The sequence below is a fragment of the Neopsephotus bourkii genome, unplaced genomic scaffold (assembly GCF_033783945.1).
Source record: "Neopsephotus bourkii isolate Nb327-2 ecotype Australia unplaced genomic scaffold, CSIRO-AGI_Nbou_v1 NB_1384, whole genome shotgun sequence".
NCBI lineage: Eukaryota > Metazoa > Chordata > Aves > Psittaciformes > Psittacidae > Neopsephotus > Neopsephotus bourkii.
Window position 1 is genome coordinate 108390 of NW_026901863.1, and position 27458 is coordinate 135847.

General features: G+C 38.4%; 1 protein-coding gene across 1 annotated transcript in view; it reads left to right on the forward strand.

Annotated features, from left to right (window-relative positions):
• LOC133219908 (serine-rich coiled-coil domain-containing protein 1-like) overlaps positions 1-27458 on the forward strand; it is a gene marked incomplete at its 5' end in the record, with an annotated part of 420442 nt that overhangs the window by 39448 nt on the left and 353536 nt on the right. The window contains one exon of the mRNA XM_061367562.1: positions 19949-20026. Coding sequence (XP_061223546.1) covers positions 19949-20026 — 78 coding nt within the window. The remainder of the gene's footprint in view (positions 1-19948; positions 20027-27458) is intronic.

Here is a 27458-nt window from a genome sequence, read left to right on the forward strand (position 1 = left end):
TCTTACAGAATGCTCCTACAGAAAAGTGAAATATTTCTTCTGTTGTTTGAACGTCAGTGGATAGTCAAGCATACTTACTTGGGTATATGGATTGAGGGTAGATAGACAGACAGCCAGGCAGCCATAATTTATTTTTGTTAGTAAAAAAAAATTGTTCAAGGTGAAAACCAGTAGTTACATGCATTAATATAGTCTGTTTAATTTGGCTTGGTTTGGCTTTCTTTGTATTAATTTGTAAGCACATCAAATTATTTTATCCTTCGTATCACTTGTGACGTGGGCTCTTTCAATGCTTCATCTTTATTTTATTTTGGCCTTTTTTTTTTTTTTATAGACAGGTATAGCAGGACTAAATTACATGCAAAAAACCCTGCTAGAGCACACACATGGAATCTGCTGTTATTTACTACGAATAGCAAGATCTTTCTCTTTTCTTGTGTAGGTTTCTTCTTTTTTTGGCCTGAGATTGTAGTTTGTGTAGCACACTGTGAAGCTGAAGAACAAACCAAATAATAGTGAGGGTACTGTACTGCATTATTTCTTATTGTTTTGGGTTTTGTTTTTATTTTGTTTTTTTTCAGAGAGGTGAAGATGTGCATTACCTTCTTCTACCTTCCTTTTCCTGAGAATTCCTTTCTTTTGACTTCCTTCTCTTCGTTCCGCCCATTTTGAGATCCTCACTTGTTCTTATTCTCCAGTCTCTCCACTTGCTCCAATCAGCTCAGTATATTTCAATTAGCTTTTGATAGACACCCAAATGTAAATACTTCTCCCTACTTGTCCTCAACCTCTTCCGTGTCTTGTCACAAGACAAGCCTTCTGAAGAATGTCTTATGTCTTAAGTGAAGACAACCTTGGAACCACTTTAATGGATTCTTTCAGATTTACTAAGAGTTCTCTCAGACTGTGCTTAGACTTCTGCTTCTCCAATCGTCCTACTCTTCCTGAAGCCCATCCTCCCATTTCCTTTGCTCAAAATCCTTCACTTTCTAGTGACTACGTCCTAGCCCAAATTTATAATCTGTACTCCCTTTCCCCTATTTTATACCTGTCAATCACATATGTCAAGACATTCTTCTTCAGACCTTGTCCTCCTTGGCAGCTGTGGGTATTTGTCTCCTTTGCTTCTGTCGTGGTTTAAGCCCTGTTGACAAGCCAGCCACACAGTCTCTCTCTCACACACACACCCCTTCTTGCCCTCCCCCTGCTCCCGAAGGGATGGGAGGAGAATCAAAAGAATTCCATTCCCAGGGGTTGAGATAAGAACAGTTAAGTAACTAAGGTATAACACAAACTGCTACTGCTACCACCAATGACACCAAGCTGTGTGGTTCGGTTGATACGCTGGAGGGAAGGAATGCCATCCAGAGGGTCCTCGACACGCTTGTAAGATGGGCTGATGCCAACCTCATGAAGTTTAACCATGCCAAGTGCAAGGTCCTACACCTGGGTCGGATCAATCCCAGACACAGCTACAGACTGGGCAGATAAGAGATTCAGAGCAGCCCTGAGGAGAAGGATGTGGGGGTGTTGGTCGATGAGAAAATGAACATGAGCCAGCAGTGTGCGCTTACAGCCCAGAAAGCCAACCGTATCCTGGGCTGCATCAAAAGGAGCGTGACCAGCAGGTCGAAGTAGGTGATCCTGCCCCTTTATTCTGCTCTCGCGAGACCTCACTTGGAGTATTGTGTACAGTTCTGGTGTCCTCAACATAAAAAGGACATGGATCTGTTGGAACAAGTCCAGAGGAGGGCCACGAGAATGATCAGGGGACTGGAGCACCTCCCATATGAAGATTGGCTGAGAAAGTTGGGGCTGTTCAGCCTGGAGAAGAGAAGGCTGCGTGGAGACCTCATAGCAGCCTTCCAGTATCTGAAGGGGGCATATAGGGATGCTGGGGATGGACTCTTCATTAGGGACTGTAGTGGTAGGACAAGGGGTAATGGGTTAAAACATAAACAGGGGAAGTTTAGATTGGATATAAGGAGGAAATTCTTTCCTGTTAGGGTAGTGAGGCACTGGAATAGGTTGTCCAGGGAGGTTGTGAATGCTTCATCCCTGGCAGTGTTCAAGGCTAGGTTGGACGAGGCCTTGGGTGATACGGTTTAGAGCGAGGAGTCCCTGCCCATGGCAGGGGGGTTGGAACTTGATGATCTTAAGGTCCTTTCCAACCCTAAGTATTCTATGATTCTATGATTCTGTGATTCTATGAATGATAATAACGATAAAGGAAATAACAAGGGAAGAGAATGCAACACCTCACCACCCGCCCAACCGATAACTCGCCCCACCCCACCCAACCAAGCACCCTGCAGTGAACCAGCCCTTCTGGATAACTCCCAGTTACATCCCGGGCATGACGTGCTGTGGTATGGAATACCTCTTTGGTCAGTTTGGGTCAGGTGTCCTGTCTCTGCTTCCTCCCAGCTTCCCCTCTTCCCTGGCAGAGCATGAGGCTCAGAAAGTCCTTGGTCAGAGTAAACATTTGAGCAGTAACTAAAAACATCGGTGTTGTCAGTGCTGTTCCCAGGCTGAAAATCAAAACCACAGCGCTGCACCAGCTACTAAGAAGGAGAAAAATGACTGTTACTGCTGAACCCAGGACAGCTTCTGACCCTGTAGTGTTTTCTGCAGTACTGAATGCCTTGCTCTCCCACCAGCATACTGTCTGTTGCCATCAGTCAGTTTTACATCCTTTTCTTCATTTGCACCTCACTGAATTATCTTATCTGACTACATTAATCTGTCATATGAAAGGTTAACTCAGAGCTTTCATAATGTTCTTCAGGCATGTTTTGTTTTGTTCCAACTAAATCTGAGTGAGTCCAGAGATAAACCCCCTGTATAGTCACTTACAATGTTGTTTATTGCCCTTATATCATTCTAACTGTACCTTGCAATGTATCTCTGAAATTGATTATATGCACTGTTATAGTTTCTTCTGGAATCAGTTACACCATTAGGATGCTACTGTATTTGGTATCCTGATTTTTCACTCTCTCATGAAAATATTCTAGTAAAATGCCTTAATTGTCAGTTCTGAGTGATTCTTGAGTTCAGGAGCACATCTCACCACAGCAAGCAGTTCAGGCATCAGCTGAACTGAGGCTGTAATAATGGATGTCTTTTAATTATTGCATGCAGAAATACATTAATTTTTCTTAAAATTAAATATACACAATCTGCAGAATTCTTAATTGAAACCAGACACCAAAACTGTTGTTGACAGTACACCACTGAGACTTTTTTCAGAAACTGAGACAATCTCTAAGTAAGCTGCAGAACTTTATTTCTGTGTAACACAGTTCTTTTCACATCAGAGAAATTATCTTTTGAAGGCTTCTCATCTCTCCTCCAAGTTTATGTTGCTCAATGGAAACTACCTACAACTGATGTTTCCTCTTATGGAAGCTCCCATACATGGCATACAAGTGGATTTGTGCAAAACTCATGCATCAAAATGCTAAATGAAACCACCACAGTAGAGAAAATTATCAGGTACAATTATTTTTCCCCATTGCATGGAAAGTCCTTATCCTTCATTTAACTGAGTAAAAATCCTGTCATATGAGGCTTTAGTCATACCAAGTCTTGCTCTGAATATATACATTATGATAGGATTGAATAGCTAATGAATTATACATCACGCAGTTGTTCCACGGAAGTGTTTCAGCCCTTGTGTAATCATGCTTATGAGTTTTGCTAGGTATAAGTGACAATACATACTTTGTAAAGGCCACAGGGTAGATAATTATTGAAAATGAAAAAAACCAAGTATCTGATCAGACTGTTCATCACTGCAGGATCACTGAAGGTGACAGAAAGACACATCCAGACATTGGTAGTAGAAATTCCTGCTAACACCATTTTTTTAAATGCAGTGATGATTCACTATGTGAAAACAGTCTTCTGTATCCCCTGGCAACCAGAAACTAAATGTATCTCTTCTTCTCTGTTGGCCTTCAATAAGACATCTGAAAATTAATTTGTTTTCAGATGGCAATCATACAACATTAGAAGCCCACTCATGCATATTGTTCATAAAGAATTCTTCATAAAGAATTAAAAAAAAGCAGACCTATGTAGTTAGTGTTATTAATCAACAAATTTTTCTAGCTCTAGGTCAAGTTGTAGGGCATTTTTTATTTTTCTTTTTATAATGTGAGTTATTTGAGACTCCATCTTTGACTTTTTCATGCATGAAAAATAATACTGTATTCTATGCAAATTACTCTTAATGTTTAATATACAGTTAAAATCTGAGAGATGTATGACTTTTGTCCTCAGAATTTCTCAGATTTCTATAGCAAGTCAATATCATTTTATTGTTTGACATACTGTTAACTTCTATTGTTTAGTCTGTTCAGGATAAAGAAAACAGATTCCATATTTCACAAAACATGTAAAAATAAAGAACTTTTCTTTAAAATATAATATGTCAAATGACTGGTATGTCTTTGTGTAGGTAGCTGAAATTCAGTAAGTCAAAAGCTTCAATGCTTATGTCAAAATAAGCACAAAAGACACAGGTTCTTTTTATTCAGGCTTGTTTTTCAGCAGTCACACCCTGCTCTCTTTCTTCCCAGTGTCTAGCAATTGATGCTGTTTTTAGCAATTATTCTGGTAATAATCACTCAGTAGACTTTAAGCTGAATTGTTTTACAGTACTCTTACCTGGGGAAGTACATGATTTTGTGCAGAAGGCTTTGACCTTTTCAAATCTCCAGTTTCTGTATTTTGCTTTATAAATTCAAAGCATGAGAAAAAAATTGAGATTTATCCAGAAGAGGTGCTTACTGCACATTTACAATTGCATTTACAGAAAAATGGGTTTCTTTCAGTTTTAAAATAGAATTTAGTTGTATTTCACACTGGCAATTGTGTGAAAAACTTTCATATGGGAGATTAGACCAGAACAGATTCTTCACGGTGTATGTTCATGACCTAGCTGTACAGTAGCTCCCTGCCTGGACAGTCATTACTGGAGATATAGTTTAGTCCTGGAGGAACTGACAGATTTTATCTCACAGGTAAATTTAGCCTTGCTTCTACAGATGCTGTAAGGTGAATATGAAATTTGTGCACCTGAGGCACAAACATAAATGAAAAGAACCCTGTCTTGCTTGAAAAGTATTTAAATGATCATGAACATTGAAATTTATATTCATTTTCTACTATGAACCATTAATCAGCTTTAATTATGGATGTATTCAGTTGAGACTGCAGAACTGATCGCACTGCTCAAAATAGAAAATAAAGTTATTGGTGCTATTTTGTTATTCATGTACTTTTTTTTCTCCACTTAATTTTTCCTTGTCTTTTTCCTTTGGTGTTGGTTCCATAAACTGAACCTTATTAATTGTGATTCACTTCAGGCTCCGATTATACATGATAGGATAGTACCCTTCATCTGCTTGAAATAGCTTGATAAATCATGGAATCGTACAATAGTTAGGCTTGGAAAGGACCATAAGATCATCTAGTTCGAACCCCCTTGCCATGGGCAGGGACACCTCGCTCTAAACCATATTACCCAAGGCCTCGTCCAACCTGGTCTTGAACACTGCCAGGGATGAAGCATTCACAACCTCCCTGGACAACCTATTCCAGTCCCCCACTACCCTAACAGGAAAGAATTTCCTCCTTATATCCAATCTAAACTTCCCCTGTTTATGTTTTAACCCATTACCCCTTGTCCTATCACTACAGTACCTAGTGAAGAGTCCCTCCCTAGCATCCCTATATGCCCCCTTCAGATACTGGAAGGCTGCTATGAGGTCTCCACGCAGCCTTCTCTTCTCCAGGCTGAACAGTCCCAACTTTCTCAGCCAATCTTCATATGGGAGGTGCTCCAGTCCCCTGATCATTCTCATGGCCCTCCTCTGTTCTTGTTCCAACAGTTCCATGTCCCTTTTATGTTGAGGACACCAGAACTGTACACAATACTCCAAGTGAGGTCTCATGAGAGCAGAGTAGAGGAGCAGGATCACCTCCTTCGACCTGCTGGTCACGCTCCTTTTGATGCAGCCCAGGATATGGTTGGCTTTCTGGGCTGCAAGTGCACTCTACTACCTCATGTTCATTTTCTCATCGACCAACACCCCCACATCCTTCTCCGCAGAGCTGCTCTGAATCTCTTCTCTGCCCAACCTGTAGCTGTGCCTGGGATTGCTCCGACCCAGGTGCAGGACCTTGCAGTTGGCATGGTTAAACTTCATGAGGTTGGCATCAGTCTACCTCACAAGCATGTCAAGGTCCCTCTGGATGGCATTCCTTCCCTCCAGCATATCAGCGGAACCACACTGCTTGGTGTCGTTGGCAAACTTGCTGATGGCACACTCAATCCCACTGCCCCTGTCACTGACAGAGATATTGAACAAGATTGGTCCCAACAGCGATCCCTGAGGGACACTACTCATTACTGGTCTCCAGCTGGACATTGAGCCATTGACCACTGCTCTTTGTGTGTGGCCATCCAGCCAGTTTTTATCCATCAAGTGGTTCATTCATCAAACTGATGTCTCTCCAATTTAGTGACAAGAATGTTGTGCAGGACAGTGTTGAACGCTTTACAAAAGTCTAAGTAGATGACATCAACTGCTCTAACCCTGTCCATCAGCTCCGTAACACCATCATAGAAGGCCACCAAATTGGTCAGGCAGGTTTTCCCCTTAGTGAAGCCATGCTGGCTGTCACCAAGCACCTTGTTGTTTTTCATGTGCCTTAGCATGCCTTCCAGGAGAATCTGCTCCAAGATTTTGCCAGGCACAGAGGTGAGACTGACTGGTCTGTAGTTCCCCAGGTCATCCAATTTCCCCTTCTTGACAATGTGGGTTATATTTCCCTTTTTCCAGTCATTGGGAACTTCACCTGACTGCCATGATTTCTCAAATATGATGGATAGTGGCTCAGCAACTTCATTCGCCAGCTCCTTCAGGACCTGCAGATGCATTTCATCAGGTCTCATGGACTTGTGCACGTTCAGGTTCTTAAGATGGTCTGGAACCAGAACCTCTCCTACAGTGGGCCCAGGGTCTTCATTGTCACAGTCCCCACGTCTGCCTTCCAAGACTTGGGTGGTGTGGTCAGAGCATTTGCCAGTGAAGACCGAGGCAAAGAAGTCATTCAGAACCTCAGCCTTCTCCAAATCCTGTGTAGCTAGTTCTCCTGATAGCTTCTGGAGAGGGCCCACGTTCTCCCTAGTCTGTTTTTTATTTGCTATGTACCTGTAGAATCCATTCCTGTTATCTTTCACATTCCCACCCAAGTTTAATTCAAACTGGTCCTTAGCTTTCCTAACCTGGTCCCTAGCTTCCTAGACAGCATCCCTGTATTCTTCCCAGGCCACCTGTCCTTGCTTCCACCTTTTATAAGCCTGTTTTTTCCTTTGAAGTTTCCTCAGCAGCTCCTTATCCATTCAAAGAGGTCTCCTGGCCCTCCTTCTGCCCTTCCTTCTAGTTGGGACACAACACTCCTGAGCTTGTAGCAGGTGATCCTTGAATATCAACCAAGAGTCTTGGGCTCCCCTGCCCTCTAGGGCTATATCCCATGAAACCTTACTAAGCAGGTTCCTGAAGAGACCAAAGTCTGCTCTTTTGAAGTCCAGGGCAGTGAGCTTGCTGCACACTCTTCTCACTGTCCTGAGGATCTCGAATTTGACCATCTCATGATCGCTACAACCAAGGCTGCCCTGGAGTGTCACATTTCCAACCAGCCTTTCCCTGTTGGTGAGCACGAGGTCAAACATGGCACCTCTCCTTGTCGGCTCCTCTATTACTTGCAGAAGGAAGTTGTCTTCCACACAATCGAGGAACCTCCTGGATTGCTTGTGCCAGGCCGTACTGCCCCTCCAACAGATACCAGGGTGGTTGAGGTCCCCCATGAGGACAAGGGCCTGCTAGCGTGAGGCTATTCCTATCTGTCTCTAGAATGGAAAAGTCTATAAAAATGTCTCACATGAAATGTCTGTCTATAAAATGGAAACATCAATCACTGAAATCTGTGAGTGTTGGGTGTAAGTTACTGCTACGTAAATCTGGTGAAGGCCCGTGCTTGTCTTTTTGAAAATTCAGAATATTATGACATCCTATGTTCAAGGAAATGCTCTCTTTTTTTTTTGCTATTTTTTTTTAAATGCTCAGTAGTTTTGCGTCTCAGTGGAATTAATGGAAATATTGTGGTGTTTTTTTTTTTTTTCCCTTTTCTGAATGTTTAAGATCGCTTAGGAATCCATGCAGACTCAGGACCTCAGATAATGCATTTGTAGGCATTTGGAATCCAGTACTGTTGCCTGTGGGGAGAGGGGTATTTTCTTGGCCTCCTTCAGTCATTGAAGAGCAGTTTGCTTTGACTTGCTTAAGCTTCAGTCTTCTCCTGAAAAGAATTTAGCAGTATCAACAGTTAAGGTTTGTCATTTCTTTATTACTTTTACTATGTATATTTAATACTCGTATCTGACCTAGATTCAGTTTGTGTTTGGTGGGATGGTTCCATTTTAGCATAGTGCAGTCACAGTTCATGAAGAACGGCGTAGGCATTGCATACAGAACTTTTCAGATTTCAAGCCTGGTTGGTTTTAGTTCCTGGTTTCAGGATGATAGACATCTTATTTTCTAAAACATAGTCTGACTTTCAGGCAATTAGTCTTGGTTTTCACAGGCTCTCAAAATACGCATTTACTAGTGACATTAAAAAGTAATTTATTTTTTTGTTTTAGGGAACTTGTGGTAAATAGATGGAAATAATAGTATTCATCATTTTGTAGTTTGTGTGGTGTTGTAGAAATCCTCTGAAAAATACATGCCTGCAAGTAGCTTTCCAAACCACAGTATTCTTACTTAAATTTAAGTTCAGGTACTTGCCTATAATAGCCTGTCAGAAGCATTCAACAAGAATCCTGTGAAAATTGTTGATATTCATGAAAGCCACATTAAAATGATGAAGATTTTTTATTGGATTTTTGTGTGCATCAGTTAAAAAGCCACAGACTGGCATTTTTTTCCTTCTTACTAGTTGCAGTACTTTTCTTTGCAGAAAACAAGCAAATGAAAAATAATGTACAGCTCATTTGTATTCACTGTTAATGTATCATCTTTAAGAGCCATCAGTAAAAGCTGAAAATTCTCCTTATTTTGCAAAAGTGTATTAATATGTTTTTATTTAATGTGAGATTTTCCAGAACTCCTGGTACTGAACTCTGTGTCTCTGGCTGTGGCAAGGGTTAAAACTGTTGCTGGGCACCCATCCATAGCCCTTCTAATACAGAAACCAATTAGACTTTATACGACTGAAGGACAAGCATAGCCTAGTGGAAGATACGGAGCCATTAGACTAGAAAGGATTGAAACCTGACAGCAGAATTTTCTTCTGATGGTATGTGGGCAGCTTCCAGACCCTTAGCAACATCCCACTGTTGCAATATGAGTGTCATATGTAAAAAAAAATATTGAGAAGTTTTTAAAAGTCAGTCATTATGTGCTCTGATTGAAGCTGAACAAAAGAAGTATGGGGCCATTAATTGAAAGGTATAATGAAATAGATAGGCATGGGCAATACTGATTTTAGCATTCCCTCGATACTGATTTTTTGTTTTGAAAACATCCCACAAGTATATTTTTTCATCTGCAGTGTATGTGCTGAAAGTTTCTCATATTTGATCTGTTTACTGTATTTCTGTGCAAACTCTTTGCCAAAAAAACAGATCTTTTTTGTCAGAGGAATGCCTTTCCATGATTCTCCTCTCTACACAGTATCTGATGGAGGCAAATAGAAAATTGTACCAACTTTAAGTTATGGAAAAGCAGACTGATGAAATTTTTGTATTGAACTTAGCATCCCTGAAAGGCTGGGAGCAGCAACAGTTTAAGAGCTAGAGTGTATAAGAAATAATGTGAGCCAGGCTTTTCAGCCAAGCTCTGCTGATAGGAATCACTTAAACCGAGATGTTTCTGCTGCCTACAGATCCTATGACCTCTCAGGGTGTGTATCCTTTTAGATAAAAATTTCAGTTGGAGTTGTTGGGGGTTTTAGGAAGAATTTGGGGAACTAGCTTTTGCTTGTAACTCAGGTGACAGCTTATGCCTAAGACAAGGGAATCCCATGCATTTTGCTCTGCATGAGCTTGCCTTTGTAAACAGCTGATGCAGTGAGAACCACATGACCTCCCTGCAGCAGCCAAGTGCTGTTAGCACCTGCCATCACCTTTGTGGTGCTGAGAAGTAAGGGATGCAGCAATGATGCCGAGAGAAACTTTTTTTACCATAACTGAGCCTACAGAGATTCTTGTAAGCAGTAGCAGCTGCTGAGAACTAAAATCATAGTGGTGGATTCAAAGGGAAGGGAAAAGCAGCAGATAAAAGAAACTCAATGGAGGGAGGTTGCCATCAGATAAGCCAAGCTGCCAGCTGCTTTGTGGTATAGCATGAATATGGATAAACTCCTAGCTTGTAGCATGAGCCTAGGAGTTTGCTGACATGTGTCCTCATTTGCTTTGTCTCTTGCTGATTTATTTTTGTAGTAGCTCTACCAAAGCTGTTTCAAGGAATACTGATTTATCACATGGTGATTGATCCTATACTTTAGCCTTGCTTTGTGGAATTGCCAAACTAGGGAATAAATATATAAATGCATACAATTATATAAATAAATATGTAAGTACAATAGCAGAGATGCACCTAACAATAATTCCAAAGAAAACAGACAGTACTTTTTGTAATTGTTTTTTCATTCAAAAAGCTCTTTATATTTCATTGTAGTTAAATGAATGTGAAAGGTGTGTACAATTTTTCTCCCTGGTCCCCCTATTAATGTTGAAAGGTAGGAAGAAATTATAGTCATTTGTATTCTTGGACATCATATAAGTGATAAATGAATATTTTATTCCTAATGGCTTTATAAAATGCTATTCAGATATCTGAGCAAGCTTAATATACAATTTTATTGCAAAACACAAAAATGAAAACAAAATGCTCATCTGAAAGCTCTAAAAATAATGATAATGCAGTGCCTAAGTACTACGACAGGCAACTTCTAACTCCTCTATTCCTTTGCAAGATGCATCAGTTTCTTAAGCAGTGCAGTTTGGCCTCACCAGACTGTACAGAGCTTGGGGCTGAGAACCTATGTCAAAATGGAGGTTCACTGTTGTAAAACCTGAGGTGTTTTTCAGAGAAGCAGTGTTTGACCAGCTTCACTCTGTATCTTTTCCATAGCAAACCAGTTGTATGGCTACTATATCACAACTACATAACGAGGTTCCTTCAGTCAAGTCTTATGTTCGTAATTTTATATAAAATATATGTTTATGAATGTATTACTATATATATACTGTCTATTATTAATATGCATTAAATGTATTTTAATACATTATATATAACAGCCTATATATATGGGCTGAAGGGGATGGGCATTGACTAAAAGAAAGTAGAGAAGGTGGGAAGACTTTCAGGTTCAGATGGGTAGCACAACAGGAATACTGTTGGTGGTGAGATGGGTGTGGGAGTGAGAAGTACAGTGAGTAGAAGATGCTGTGCAAGTACCCTAAAAGGTAAGAAAGAGACGACAGTGTTGACATATCCTGATTTGAGCTGGTGGGAGAATCAAGTGTTGGGCTAGAGAATGGAAAGGCAAGTAGAGCTAGAAATACTGTGGAGAGCTTACTGCAGTTGGGGTAGTTTCTGTTGAACCTTCTGCCAGGGTGGGAGTTGAAGTTCCTGTCGTGCCTTACCCTTCTTGATATTTTCTTGAGGAATGAAAGCTGCTGTATGAAGGTAGAAACACAGAGCACCACCTATTTACAAAATCAAGGAATATTTGTTCTGCTTTGACCAAGTTCCCTTTGGAACCTGCTTGCTAAACCAAAAAGCAGGCTTAGCATACTTTAAAGCTGTGTCTATGATAATCAGAATTTCTACATTTCAGGAGTTAATATATTGCCTTATATTACACAAAGGGATTCAACTTCTTAAAATCATTAAAGAACATTACTGTTAAAAACACCATGAAGCAAGTAACATGGCAAAACTGACTTTAAAAATGTTTACCTTTTATTTCGCACAGCATCATACTGAAGAAGTGCTGCAGTGTATTTCCAGTCATAAAATTTCTGCTTTTCTTGCAGTTGGGGGGTGGGTGGAGAGAGGAGGGAAATCTGTCTTCCTTGGTTTAGCAGCAGACACATGCAGATGTTTAAAATGTTTCCTTTAAGCTGTTATTGGGGAATTCAAGACAGTTTTGAGCATGAAGCCTCTGCATCTAAACAAGTTAGAATACTCTGTCAGAAGTGGTTCCATACTGAAATTGTAAAAACCCTTCTGAGTACTGATGAAGAAGTGAGAATAATTGCTGTCACAACATTTAGAAAGTGCAAAGTGGCTTGTTAAAACCTCAGTGAAATGCATAGCAAGTGAAGGCATCTGAATCTTTTTGAGAAACACAGAAAAATAAAACGTAGCCTCACATAAAAACGCCAGTTTGAAAATCTGACAATGTTGTTCTTGGTGCTTACAAATATAAAGGTAGAAAACAGCCAGACAATTGAGGAGGAAATTATTAACAAAAATCAGTCTGGTTTCATTATGTTCAGATTTATAAAATACATTTTATTAATATTATGAAATATTTTCCGCATTTAGATGAAAATAATGTGGCATGGAAACTGTAGGCAGAAAACTGACCACAGTGTTGCAAGAGATATCACCTATATCCCTATGCGCTTATGGGCAAAAGGGTGTAATGAACAGTAAAGCATGTGTAGTGTTTTGGACATGACTTTAGTGTATGAGAAAACATGTACCTTAAAGAAAAACATTCATTATTAGCAAGTACAAATAGATCTTTGTCTTGAAGGAATTGTGTCTTTCTCTTGTAGACTAAAAAAGATGTTACATAGGCTGTAAGGAGATGACGAACATCAGAGCTTTGTGGAGAACTGTTAATTGTATGAATATGTGAGCATAGGAACTGTTTTTATGAAACTGGAACCTAAAGCATGGCTTCAACAGTGGCCATCTGTGAATACATCAGAGGAACTTACAGAGCAACGTGTTTTCAGGAGCACTTTTTTCCTAACGCATCAAAAGAGTTATTTTCACATACCCAGAAGCATATGAATGTATATCCTGTGTATGTTGTTATCCTCTTTAGTGTAACTGTAGGTGCATCTATTGTTTGTATTAATACCTCATCCTTTTTGGCTCCAGCTTATAGCTTGTCCCAGTATGTTTAGGTACGTAATGATGCAGAACATGTGTGGATGTGTAAGGGAGGGAGAGGAGGCAATTCTGTTATAAGATTTGGAACTTCTCAGTTTAATTAGTTGATTACTTCTTTTCAAAGTGTTTTATTTGTAAGAGCAGAAAAACGACGGATCTGTATGCAGGGAAGATGTAGGAGTTTGAGAGAGCCCAGAGCCACTTTGCTGGTAAACTCCTTTGACTGGATGCAGACATTTTCTTCCAGATTCAGGCTATGGCTGTAGTGTGGAGTCTCAGTCTGGTTACTGTTAGCACTGCGATTCAAGCTGTGGAGAAAGAAAATATCTTTGTGACGAGTAAGCAAAAAGCCATCACTAAACTTGCTGTATGAGATAAGTGTCATATTTGCTACAAAACTGAAAGCACTTTGAGAAAAAAAAGTGTATATTTTCAACCTGAAAGATCTCCTGAAGAAAAGGAATTGAAATAGGCAGCCTGCAGATTAAAATCCCAATAGAGTACTTGGTTCTCTCAATTGACTGCTGAAAGAGCAGAAAAAAATGATGTTATATGATATTATTAGGGAAGAATATACAATAAGAAAATGTCATGGCTGGATAGTATAGTCAATGAAGTATGAAAGAAACAATATAAACTGAGGGAGGGAGTAGAGTTTTGCTCAAGGAAATCAGTTCTCCACTGTGTTGTCAACAAAGCATTTGCATCTGTGAAAGCAACCCTCTGGTTTTCATTAGGATAAAAATATGACTGGACTTGCATTTAATATAATGTGTTATAGTAGCAATCCCAACTCACACAGTGACAATCATTGATGATCTTGTGGTATTCTTCACAAAGAGATGTTAACCCCAAAGTCATTGTCCAAATTACTTCTGAAATTACATTCTGCTTGCAGATAGAAGTGAAGGGTTTTTTTAGCAATTAACTCGAGTTGAATTTGCTGTTTGGGAACATAAAAAAAGTGGTTTTCTCCCACATATTAATGGATCCTTTATCCAAACTTGTGTGCCAGGTAGTTATCTGACCAAGGAAACTTGTCTCTGTTTGAGTCTCGTGAAGGAAAGAGGGGAATAAAGAGAGACTGGAAAGTTAAGCAATGAAAAATCAAGGTGAAAAAGAAGAGCAGAAAGAAGGACATATTTACTATTAAATAAATATATTAGTTATATAGTGATATATATGTCATTTTCTATTATGAGAAAATGACGTATGCTTATAAAAAAGACGGGTTTTTCCTTTATGTGTACTCAATGGTAAACCAGCAACCTCTAATTCTTGAGCCCCTGTTAAGAGGCTTAGTTCAGATTTCTACTTGTTTACAAATTTGAAAGCATGTTTATTAATGTGTTCTCCTCATGCCAGCTACTAGGTATTTTCAATGTTAAGTATTTTCATATTCCCATTTTTAGAAACTGAAAAACAGTTAATAGTAATTTGTGCCTGGTACTTTGGTATTCTGACACGTCTGCATTTAGTATAAAGAGAGGGGGAAGACAGCTAGCTTAGCAAACTTAAATATTTCTGTAAATTAAATATAAATTGAGCAATGTGAAAATATAATCTGAGCCTAACTATTTCAAGCACCGTAGGCCTGAAGCAAACCATCGACTGTCTATGTTGCTTACTGGTTATGGGCTTTATAATCAATTTAGCCTAATTAAAAGGCTAAAAAAGCATCTTTCCAGCTATTTTTCAAATTATAAACAAATAATAGTCAACAAAATATCCTTCATCCCAATTCCTCCCTGCTGAAAAAAAAAAATAATTGCTGCGCAAAATATTACATTTAATGTGTTTGCTCAGATTTCCTGAGAAGTCAGAATTTAAGTTAAACATTACTGGACATACAAATGCTGTTAAGTGACAGATCAGGTGAAATTTCCCACTGGCATTTCACAGCTCAGGAGGTCAGCTTTGCTTAGATGGTAAGAGGAATTGAAGCTGATCTGCCCACCGATGTACTAAGTGCTAGTTGAGAATCAGTGGGTGATTGAACCAGTAAAAACTTGGCTATCCACACCTCATGTACTGGCATAAAAAGAGGTAGTAAGAAGCAGCTGTAATTGTAATATGTGATGTGAGCTCTGATAATGCAGGTTAGATGCAAGAACTGCAGAGCCATTCAAGCCATGGGAAAAGCGAGCTCTAGGCAATGGACCAGGCAAATACTGGAAAATAGTAATTAAATGTCTCAGCTGATAATTGCCCCTATTAGTAATAATAATTAACTATGCCTATTAATAAAAGACACATTAAATAGCTTTATAAATAACCATCTGGATTGTATTCTAAGATGTTATAAAATAGGCCTAAACACATTTTAAAGAATCATTTCCATTCTTAATGAGATTGAGGATATTGGGGGAAATTAGTCAAGTGTGGTGGGAGGTGAAGGCTCATTTCATTGTCTACACTTTTTTCTTATCATTACTAGTTTTTAATAGTAATTTTATTTGCAGGAAGAGCAAAAACTCTTCATGACTTTAAGTAATACAGAAACTGGAGAAGCCACTCTAGAAGCACATAGGGGAGCATTGCGCACTCTGGATGTAAATGGAGTGCTTGGACTTGTGAGTTCCTAATTTCTGTCTTTGTTTTTAACAGCACTTCATAGCTTTGGGCAAACCATTCCCCCTTCTTTTTTTACTTTAATTGATAAAGTGGGATGATAATATTTAAGCACAATATTTCATAAAGATGTTAGGCAGACCCATTAATAACTCCATTTGCAGGTCTTTGATTACCTTCAGTATATCAAAATGTCACTACCGAGCTTGCTGACTGCACTTATTTAATTTCCTAGTTCTACTCCACTTCTAGGTTATAAAATGATACTCAGTGGCATCACGTATGGTACAACTAGAACTATCACCCTGAAAGTCCGTTCGACACTCATCCACTGCTCCTTAGAAGAAGCTATAAAGGACACAGATTGTCTTTTCTTCAGTTATTATAAAGATTTATTTGATCTCTAGCTCAAATATCCAGTGGAGGTTTTCTCTGTCAGTAGTAACTTCTTAGATCAATAAATTGTGATGCTGATCTCCAAATAAGTCAACTATCATTGCAGTTTTTACCCTTGTTGAAAAGCAGTGGTAACAAATTAAATTGGCTTCTGTCAGTGAATGATATGCAGTGGATGGTCTGTATTTTATGGTACAGTTAACAAAGATTGATACATGGGCCGCTTCATAGAGAAGATCAGATTAAAGACAAGGGTTTTGTAGCGAGAAAAAACACAATTTATGAGGGGAAGTGAGTATGCTTTTGTTTAAAGAACAGTTGCTGAAGACTGGAAGATGACTTGTTTTCAAAGGAGTGTGGTTTTAACAGTGTACATTTATATATACTTGATCTTCTGTATTGCTGGAAAAACACTGACTACATTCTCTAACCGGCTGTTAGGCAATTTACGTCACTATGTAGGCTTATGAAACATTCTGTTTTGAGGTAGGTATAGCAAGTGGAAGAAAACAAGACAAAACCAAGCCTGTGACTACTTTAAAACAGCTTCAGAAAGAGCTGATTTCTCTTTCATACAACAAAAATGATGGCAATCTTTCCTCAAGAAGGAGGACTCAGCTCTAGAAATTGGAAGAAAACTGGAGCATTGATCATTATAATTGTGGGACAGCTATCAGAGAAATTCTGATAATGTCCATTTTCTGATTATAACAGCCTGCACCAAATTTAAAAATGACTAAAAGCACAGAAAGAAAAGCTCACAGGGTTGTTTTCTACATGAACAAGATGATATTTTCTAAACTGTTGATCTGAGAAATGCTTGAATTTCTTGGTATTCAGACATTTTAAAAATGGAGTTTAGGAGATTAAAGCTTTGCAAATTCTCTGCCCTCCAGAACACTCAGAGGTTTCCAGCAATACAGGGAAAAGGCTCAGTCTACAAAACGCATCTGTGGTATCACTATGCATCAGAAATGCTTTTTAAATGTTATACTTGCACAGTGAAGTACTGCAAAATTAGGAGATGTCCTGATTTACCTAATTTTGCCAAATATATATCATTATGATACAAATTATGTCTAACATCTACTATGACTTAAAAGATGTGATTATAGCCTAATGGTGTAGCATATTCTGGTTTATCTATAACTAAAATCTGTCAGCTTTAAGCCAGTCTAAGTGTGGCTGCTTTTATGAGAACAGGCTTGGTTTAGGCAACATCAAATAAAAGTCTTCATTGGACTCACAGTGATAGGAGTTTTTTTGTATGTATGTATTTTTTGTATGTATCTTTTGTATGTGAAGTGTGATCATGACGAATACCTTAGGGATAGTAAATTTAGGTGGAAGGTGTGATGTTATTTGTAATTGTTTATACATCTCTTCAGGAGAGCAAGCTGACAACATCTCTAAAAGCAGTGATTAGTTTGGAAAGGTTTTTTTTAATAGCTCAAGAAACAACCCTTTTGGTATTGTCTCACTCAGTTCTCCACTATAATAAACTGTGTTAGTGCCACTAGATTTAATTAATTTACACTGGCAGAGAACCTGCTCTGCATTCTTTAGAGAGAAAAATTACTGAAGTTGTTGAAGGGGGGCACTGATGCTATATGTACATGAGCAGCTCTAGCCAGACACAGGCTCTTCTGCCAATGTTCCTATCTGGCCAGACTCAAACCATTTGCAGCCCAGAAGCTATATAGTCACGGTGCCCCTGCTAGTATAGCCCACCTCTCAGCAGCCTTTCTGTTCAGGCACTGTGCCACATCATCATGGCATCCAGACCTGGGCTGGCTTGTGTTCAGTCATCGCAGAAAAGTGGATGTTTTTCTGAGGCCATCATGTGGCTGAGCCTTGAGGCATTTTGTTAAAAACATCTTCGGCATCCTCAGGGCTGTTTGACCTTTCTTAGATTCCAGCTATCACTGAAGAATTTCCAGCTCATGTAGCATAAAGGTACCAATCCACTTTGCAGATTTTCATACTGGGACTGTTTCAATGCTTAAAAGATTGGACTGCCTTCCTACACACTTCTAAGTGCAAATTAGGGTGCTTGATTTGGTTTGGAAAGCAGTTACTTGATTTCACCACCCCCCCTTAGGGTTTTTCTTTACTGTGTAAATTAAAAGATGAATTGTCCTCAGCTGAACTGTTGGCTTTTAAGGCAGAACATTCTTACAGACAAGGTCTCCAGTTTTGTCTGCACTTGAGTTTAATCTAAAAGAGTTATATTTCACTTCCTTTAGGTAAATATCAGTCAGTTCCCTTAATGATCCAGTGCAGGAATCAGTCTTAAAATTTGTTATGTTTGTAAATGCTAGAGCAATGGCTTCAGCAAAGATAGTGGCTTTCTGACATGTTATAATCTCTCCTATTCCTCAGCTACTTCTGTGTGTTCCATGGGTTATAAACTACCTGTATCTTTCTTTCTCCTTGGAAATAATTACCATGCCTCCTTCCTTTCTCCTTTACTTACATCCCTTTCACTTAGCAAGTAACTAGTTTTTTCTTTCAGATATGGTGTAACTGATACATATCTGATTAAACTCTGTGGTTTTCTCAGTAGGTGTTAACTTTGAAGTCCGTGTCCTCTACTTGAGATTTGACATAGGGATTTTTGTAAAAATTTCATCTCAGTTGATTCAATAAAATATGGTATCTCTGCTTAAAAATCTGCTGAATGACCTATTAGAACTTCATAGTGGGAGCAGTGTTCTTCACTTCCAGAATCTGGACTTCTTGGAGGGGTCAAAATAGATTTATAGTGATATGAAACCAGACAGCTGATTAGTTAATTGCAGAGGTTCAATTCATTAAATCCTTCTGCACTTCAATGCCATAGTGTGAAAAGGAAACTGATTTCTAACCCATGCAAAATTTTGATTTTTTTATATTCTCCATGACATTATTTTTGGTTTATTGTTATTTTTGTTGGCAGATATTTTTCATTTTAGCACTTAAGGACTTATTTCCTAAGATTTATCATATATTCTGGCTTTCTTCAGAACAACTTTATGTGCATGTTTTTAATCTAGACTTCGTTCTTCTATTACTATTACAATTCCAAATCATTAATATTTTCCACATACCTATTTTGATGTCTGTCACATCTGTAAAAATAATGACTATACTAACTAATATGTTAATGAAATATTACCTGAAAAAGAGACCAATCTTTCAAGCATTTTGACCAGATAGGTCCATTGTAATATGCTGACTAATTTTCAGTATTAACTTCGCAGTTCACTGTTTCTTTTCATATATCAGTGTTCATTTGTATGATATATTGACTCATGTGAAAGAGATATTTTTTCAAACTTTGATACAAATACTTTCTTTCAGTATATTACTTTCCTGTTAAATATGTCTCCTAATTTTACTATTGGGACAACCCCAAAATAATAAAAATACTAATTAAACCAAAATTGTATATCATAGTTGTCCATATGAACAAATTTTAGTGTTGTCAGTTAACCTCTTGTATTATTCTTTTGTAAGACACAGTATGTTTATTATTTTTGCATGTGTTTCAGTCTTTGAATGGGGAGCTCATTTAAAATAAAGAAAATGTAAAATACTTAGCCATTAGTGAAATATTTTTACTAGTTAAAGGTAAATGCTGTACAGATTGCAGTTGTTTTGTCAATCTTATTCTGTTGGATTTTCAGTGTTGGTTTTGAGCTTTTTTTTTTTTTTTTTAACCCCAAAATGTAAAAGGATGTCTGTAGAACTTGATTGGAAATGCAAACCCCTGTATGCTTTTCTTTCAGAGTACGGACATGAGTCCAGCTAGTAGCACCACCTCACTCCCTGTTAGCCCTCTTCCTGAGGAGCCATTATTTTTCAAGGTACAGTTCATTATTTCATAGTAAACACTGTATATGAATTTTGACTTATCATATTATCTGCTTTAGTATAAAGTGTTATTATTACTGCTTCCTGTTCTTAAATTACTTTGAGATCATCAGATATTCTTTTATGTATATATATAACATGCAATTTTCAAGACATACCTAGAATAAAATGCCATTGGTTTTGAGGGGATATTTTTTCCAGCAAACCAGCGCTCTAAGCCATTATTTATAAGACCGTGTTTGATACTTTTTGATACATGCATTCCTGTATATGTATGTCATTTTTCATCAACAGATTTATCATTATATTTCATTTAAAGTACATGTTTTAATGAAACAATGATTAGTTACCGCAAAAATGCAGGAGAAATTAAAGTTACATCATAAGACAGTTTTGGCATAAGCCACAGGCCTTTCACTGGAGTTCATTTTAATAATGATGGGACAATAGATACAACTTGGTAAATTTTGTGCTGTGAGGAATAAGTAGCTCTATGTCACTTTTTCACCCGACTTCATGGTATCCAGCCCTGGTACACAGAATAGGCTTAGACATAGGCTGACTCTTGGAAGAGGTCTCCTGGAGCTTTTCAGGTATTTGGAGCTGCGGCTGCAAGTAAAGCAGTCATCTTGCCAGTTGTTTGCTGAGAAAAGAAAGAGGGAACTTGGTTTTTCAGCACTGTTGTCTCAAACATGTGTCATAATATGGACAGTTGCACTCACAGGAGCATCCCTCTTAGAATTTCCCCATTCCCCAGTAAGTATCCATGTGCTGTGTGAAAACAACCAATAGCTTGGGTTGCAATTTCAGTCACTTAGCGGTGATGCTGAATTAAAGCTGAGGAAGTAGAATTAATGAGGGTTGATGATCAGGTTGGAAGAGGCCTTGGGTGAAATGGTTTAGTGTGAGATGTCCCTGCCCATGGCAGGGGAGTTGGAACTTGATGATCTTAAGGTCCTTTCCAGCCCTAACCGTTCTATGATTCTATGATGCAAAGTTGCATCTCTCCTACACATACCTCTCGTGCAGGAAATACCAGCCTATCATACCTGTCCAACCCCTTTAAAAAAAGTTTTTGGTATTTTTGTTTGTTTCATTTTCCCATATTTTGTATGTCTGAGCAAGAGTTACACCCTACAGTTCATAGCCAGCTAGCTAGCCGGCTGATTCCTGCTATTAGAATGTTAAGGACTGTGCTTGTTTGGTGGTTTCCTTGGTGGAGGTGCAGATGGGTATATCCCCAGTCAGCTATTCACCGATTCTTCTTCCTCTTTGGAGGTTTAATGTTTTCAAGACCCCTCCCTCACAGTTAGATTTGGCTGAAATGGAGCAATGCTGTGCCAAGATACTAAAGCAAACATGTCTTTTTTTAACTTGGGAAACCACATTAAATGCACATTGAAATTTGTTCAACATCATAAGGCAGATTTGGTAGTTATTGTTTCTCCCTGTGCCTGGGAAACCACTAAGATATGTCACATACAAAGAAATGGGCTGCTCAGCTCAGATGAAATTGTAAGAGGTAAGGGAATAAAATACTTACAATAAACTCTCATGCTTAAATTCTCAGCTGAGGTATGCAGTCACTGCTCTGTTTGCATCAGGAGCGCTCTGGCAAATACATTGTCGTGTATTTGGTTTTGCCCTTATTTATTTTTAAAGGAAATGTTCCTTCTATAGCTCAAAATGGGTTGTAAATGACTTCTTTGTAGTGGAATAGTTGCTCTAATAAAAAAATGATGATATTTCTTCATATTAAAAGCCTCCTTCCTTTCTATTTTACAGTAGAAAATGATATGAGAAAAAAAAGGCAGGAAGCATTATTTAATCTTTTATTTTCATTCCATTTTCGAAACAGGAAATATTTTCTATTGGAATTCAAGCAAAATGGAAGCTAGAGCAGGAAGTCAGATAGATCTCACAGCCAATGCCCTTAAGTAGAAATAGAAGTAATATAAAATGTAGCCGTTTCTGTTATTTCTTCCTGACTCGGTCTAAGAGACAGCAATATTGTTCCAGTAGTAATGTGAATGACTGGTTTTACAAGCCGTAACTCTCTCCAAATACTGTCAATCTATAATACTGGCTTTTGATGATGGCATGATGCATTTCCCTTAGCAACATGATAATAACCTTTCCTGCCTTCTTGCTGTAGAAATGAAGATTGAAAAAGAAATTCTATTCTGTGGTTTGGAAAACACAGATGTAACGAAGCAGAGCAGTATAAATGCTCTGTCTCCTTGGTGTAGTCTGTCTCAGAGCTAGTGAGCTTTTATATTATACTGTGAAATGAAACCAGGCGCCTGTTCTCAATCATACCTGGTTTTATACCAAGAGAGAGAACTGTCCTTTCTTGGGTTTTATTAATTTGTCTTTAAGAAAGTCTGCATTTCTGCATAAAGAAAGAATGCAAATTCTGTCATCATATTACATCGAGCGTTGCCACTGCAGATGCCTGTCATTTTCAATCCCATAGGATATGTGCTCTGTAAATATAAAGGAGAGTCTAAGCTTATTCAAAAACACTTTAAGATTTTGGATTTAATCTAAGGAAAGTTGGTAGCAAGATTGCCATGAGAGTGCTTTCATGTTGCATCTCAGCTTTGGTAACACTGAACTCAGTTACTGTTTTCAAAATACATTGTGCATGGTGTGACATGGAGCATTGCTAGGAAGATCCAAATCATTTGAGGTATCATAGTTTAAGACCTGCCAGTAACTCAACACAATGCAGCCATTTGCACACCTGCCCATGCCTTTCCACTCTCTGGGTGGGATGAGGAGGAGATTTGGAAGAATGTGAACACCACAAGTTTAGATAAGAACAGTCCAATAACTGAAGTACAATATAATACTAACACTACTACTAATGCTACTACTGCTACTACTACTAATAATAGGGAAATGACAAGGAAAGAGATATTGAACTAAAAGGGGAAAGGAAATAAAAAAACACAAAAAACAAAACAACAATCAGCAGTGATGCACAGTACAATTGCTCACCACCCAGCCTGACCTGAGCAGTGATCGGTTCCTTCTGTGTGATTCCCCCCAGTACTGGGCATGACGTGGTATGGAATACCCCTTTGGCTAGTTTGGGTCAGAGGTCCTGTCTCTACTTCCTCCTGGCTTCTTGTGCCCCTTTTCACTGGCAGAGCATGAGAGACTGAGAAGTCCTTGATCAGAGTAAGCACTACTTAGCAACAACTAAAAATTCGGAGTGTTATTAATATTGTTCTTGGACTAAAGCCAAAACACCAGCTACTGGGAAGGAAATTAACTCTATTACAGCTGAAACCAGGACATAAGGCCATAGTCAGGCATATTTGGAGGAAAGTTTTTTCCAGTACAGCAAGAGATACTGCACCTGAGTCCATGGTATACCATTATTTTAATGGAATCATTATGTTTTATTTGTGTGAAGGAGTGTCAGTGATACCTAGCAAAAGGAACAGAAAACCTTAGTAAGAAATAAGGGTAGCCAACTCTCATGTGATTTAACCCAGAAAAGCAAACAAGTAAACCTGAGAAAATGAAAACAAATGTATAATTAATGCCATTCAGCAAACTTTGCTCTGTAGCTGTTGTAAATAGTGAAATAGCAATGGAATTTTGTTTTGCTTGAGGAAAGAGCAACTTTGCACAGTAGCCAGAAGTACAACCAATTTTTCAGGTTGCTTCGCATTGCCTTCTCCCTGTGGAGTTAGCAACACACGTGCATTCAGAGCAATCTTCCCCATCCTTGCTCTTCAGAAGCTTAATAAATTCCTATTCAGGTATGTATGAGACAGTGCATGTTTGAAAAGCTTTTCTAAGCCAATTTTTGACAATACATTCATAGGCATTTCTTTTTAGTGAGGGTTGTCTTTAAGTCAAATTCTAGTTTTCAATCCTCTGCTGTTTTCCATGGTTAAAGCTATTTTAAAAAGCAAGATCTTTTCCTGTATAAAGGGAAAAGTTTACTACTCGTCTCGCAAAAGTGTATCATCTTTGCTGGGGGTTATGCACTTAAACATTTCTATAGGGAATGTCTTCATTTGAACAGTTTGTCCTTCTGTCCCTGTGTAATATTTCTTGAGGAATTAGAGACTTATCATCAGGAAAAGTTATGTCATAGCTGAAGAAATGCAGAATTATGAATCCGAAATACAACAGAGCAGAACAGTATTTGTCATGCAACCTTAACTCAAGTGTTATTCCATGGTATAACAGCAAAACTCTAGCTGGCTCAAATGTGAGTGACTTTTCATTATGAAAACTTATCATGCTCCTAAGATGTAATTAAAAATAATCTTGCCTTTTATTTTGAAGATAAGTGAAGGTGGGGTATTTCTGAAAGGTCAACTTACTAAGCAGTATATCATTTTTTAGAACCTGTTTCTTTCTCCTACTCATTACACTGTGCTTTATTGCAATAGTATTTTAGTGTTTTTTAAATTATTCTAAAATACTGTGATGGATACTTTTAAGAGGGAATCTATGACAGCCATTTAGTAAATATGATATCTAATGTTACCTAATATCCTGGGTTCAGCTGTCCAGTAATTCTTTCCTTCTTAGTAGCTGGTGCAGTGCTGAGTTTTTTACTTCCACTCTGTGAACAGTGCTGATAACAACCGATGTTTTTAGTTGTTGCTAAGTAATATTTTCTCTGATCAAGGACTTTCTCAGTCTTATGGTCTGCCAGTGAGGAGGGGCACAAGAAGCCAGGAGGAAGCAGAGACAGGACACCTGACCCAAACTAACGAAAGAGGTATTCCATACCACAGCACGTCATGCGCAGTATATAAACTGGGGGGAGATACCAGAAGGGCTAGATCACTGCTCGGGTTGGGCTGGATATCGATCGGTGGGTGATGAGTGGTTGTATTCTCTTAGCTGTTAATTTCCCTTAGTGGCAGCAGCAGTGGTTTGTGTTATACCTCAGTTACTGGACTGTTCTTATCTCAACCCGTGGGAGTTACATTCTTTCGATTCTCCTCCCCATCTCTCTGGGAGTGGGGGGAGGAAAAACAGGGGAGAGTGACTGAGAGGCTGCATGGTTCTGAGTTACTGGCTGGGCTTGAACCACAACAAATAGTTATTCATTATCTGTTATAATGAGCACCACTCTAACTGGTTATTAACCACAACCAAGTTGTAAGTAGTAACTATAATAGTAATTTATTATAGCACTGTATAATTGCTTTTCAATTCTGTTAGTAATCTCAACCATGCTTTACTAATTGGTGTTAAACATAAGAAAAAAATCTTACGTTCTTTCATTTCTAGTTTGAGGGAGCTGAGAATTTCCTTCAGTTGTGTTCTGACTTCTGTAATTAATACTCTTGATGCCAGTTTCCTCAGTAAGAAATGAAAGTGTCAGCACAAGCAGCAGAAGATAACAGTCCTTAGCAGTGTTACCACTGCTGTAGGTATAATAAGGTATAGATCTATGTTAACTTAGGTCTATACTGATAGTTCTGCCATTCATCCTTGTAGCTCTTCAGGCTCTGCAAACTCAGATCTTTGCAGTCACTAATGGTATGGTTCTCTGGCAGCTCATGACATTCGTGCGTACAACTTTAACGAGAGAAATTTTCCATCTGATCAATAAGCAGATTAATATTTTTACTGCAGATGTTTAGAATAAACAATATGACAGTCACAGTGAGGTTCACTGGTTAGTCAAAGAGATCTGTCTTTGAGCGTGTGACTTTATATAATCTAGCTGACGAATTAGGCCTTGTAAAAACTTAGCAGTCGTGACAACAAACTGAGCCTATACTTAAGAAAGTCTCTTATGCTAGTTGACATATAGTCAGCCTATTTACCTTCTCTACCTAAATGCACTATTTCCAGTATTTTCCGTAGTTGCTGGCACTTCTTTGAACAAGATTATTATAATGTATTGTTTCTTTTTTATTTAAAACAGACTCAAAAATAATCACTTAGATTTTATGACCAATGGACAGGTACAGGTTAGGGTTCAGTGATCCTCTTTCATGGGCTGGAGGCCTTGTTAACTCTTGTCCCTCTCATTCCACTCTCTACCTGAATTTCTGCTTCCACTAAGCAGTATGCAAGCTCTAAAGCCTCTGAGGTTTTTGGACTTTGTTTGTTATAGAAGTATTTTTGGTATTTCTACTAAAGGAAATAGAGATATAGAAGTATGATTCACTCAACGCCATCTCTCCTAGTCTGCTGCCCCAATCTCCAGTTTATTTTAAACCAGTCTCTCATCATTCTTCAGTGGTTTTAACTATTCCTCCTACTCTACTTTTATTTCCTGTATCAGTATTCGCTTTCGCTATGACTTGTTATGTCTTACTGGTTTAGAACAGACTGTCAAAGTCACATCATCACAGGGGCTTTCTATCTTTGATGAAAGCCTTCAATTTTGTGATTTCTGAGAAAAGACTTAGATATCTGCCTTGTTTGCAGTCTTTTGTCATCATAGTATGAGATCTAGAAGAAACACTGAATTTATTCTGGTGGTAGGAGTGAGAAGATGGGTCCTGTTGCAAGAAGCATTGATGTATCTGTTCACTCTCTTTTCCTTTCTCTGAGTTGCTCTGTGCCCACTTTTTCTAAGGAACAGGGCTCTGCCAGCAAGTCTGAGTAGAACCACATCACCTGTTTCATGAGTAATACTTACATCAGCTCATCCAGCAGGGTGTGGATGTGGCTGTGAAGTTCTGTCTAAGGTTTGACTGATACAAAATAGAATGACAAAAAAATACATCATTAAAGTAGAGCTTAATGTAAGAAAAGTTTTTTTTAAAAGTATATAAACTTTCCCAGCTTTCACCTGATCTAGTAATTTCTTCAGGTCTTAGTTTATCCTGGCCTGTAACTGGATCTGGGAAACTGGTGGTCTCTCTCCCAGTATGCTCCCCATGTCTGCCATTGATTCTGATTTCTTCCTCTCATTGAAAATACACTATGTTTATGGCCAAATTTGAACACATCTTCTTGTGCCTTGTGTGTGTCCACTGAAAAAGATGTCCTGTACAGCTTGGAACCAGAAATATCAAGCTCTTCCTATGGGTTTTAAATGGAGGCGATACAGAAGACAATGGAGCTACTGTATAATCTAAAAATACTGCTATGCAATTTTAGGAATATTGTATATGAATTAATAATTCAGGTAGTGTTACTGCATAGGTACTCCAGGTTATTAGACTTCCTTAAATAGAAGTGCCTGGTTTACCTCTCCTAGGGGAAATTGGGTGAGCAAAAAAGAAACAAACAGATTAAATAAGCAGTCTCATAAGACAGAGTAAAGACCAGGACAGTGTAATGAAGTGTTAAAAACCAGACAGTAGAAGGGAGTGAACACCAAGAATCCCTCAATGTATATTCTTTTTGGAATGACTGATTTATAGTTAAGAATTTGTCACCCAGACAAAAGAGGACTTGAGTGATTGTCGTTAACATATACTT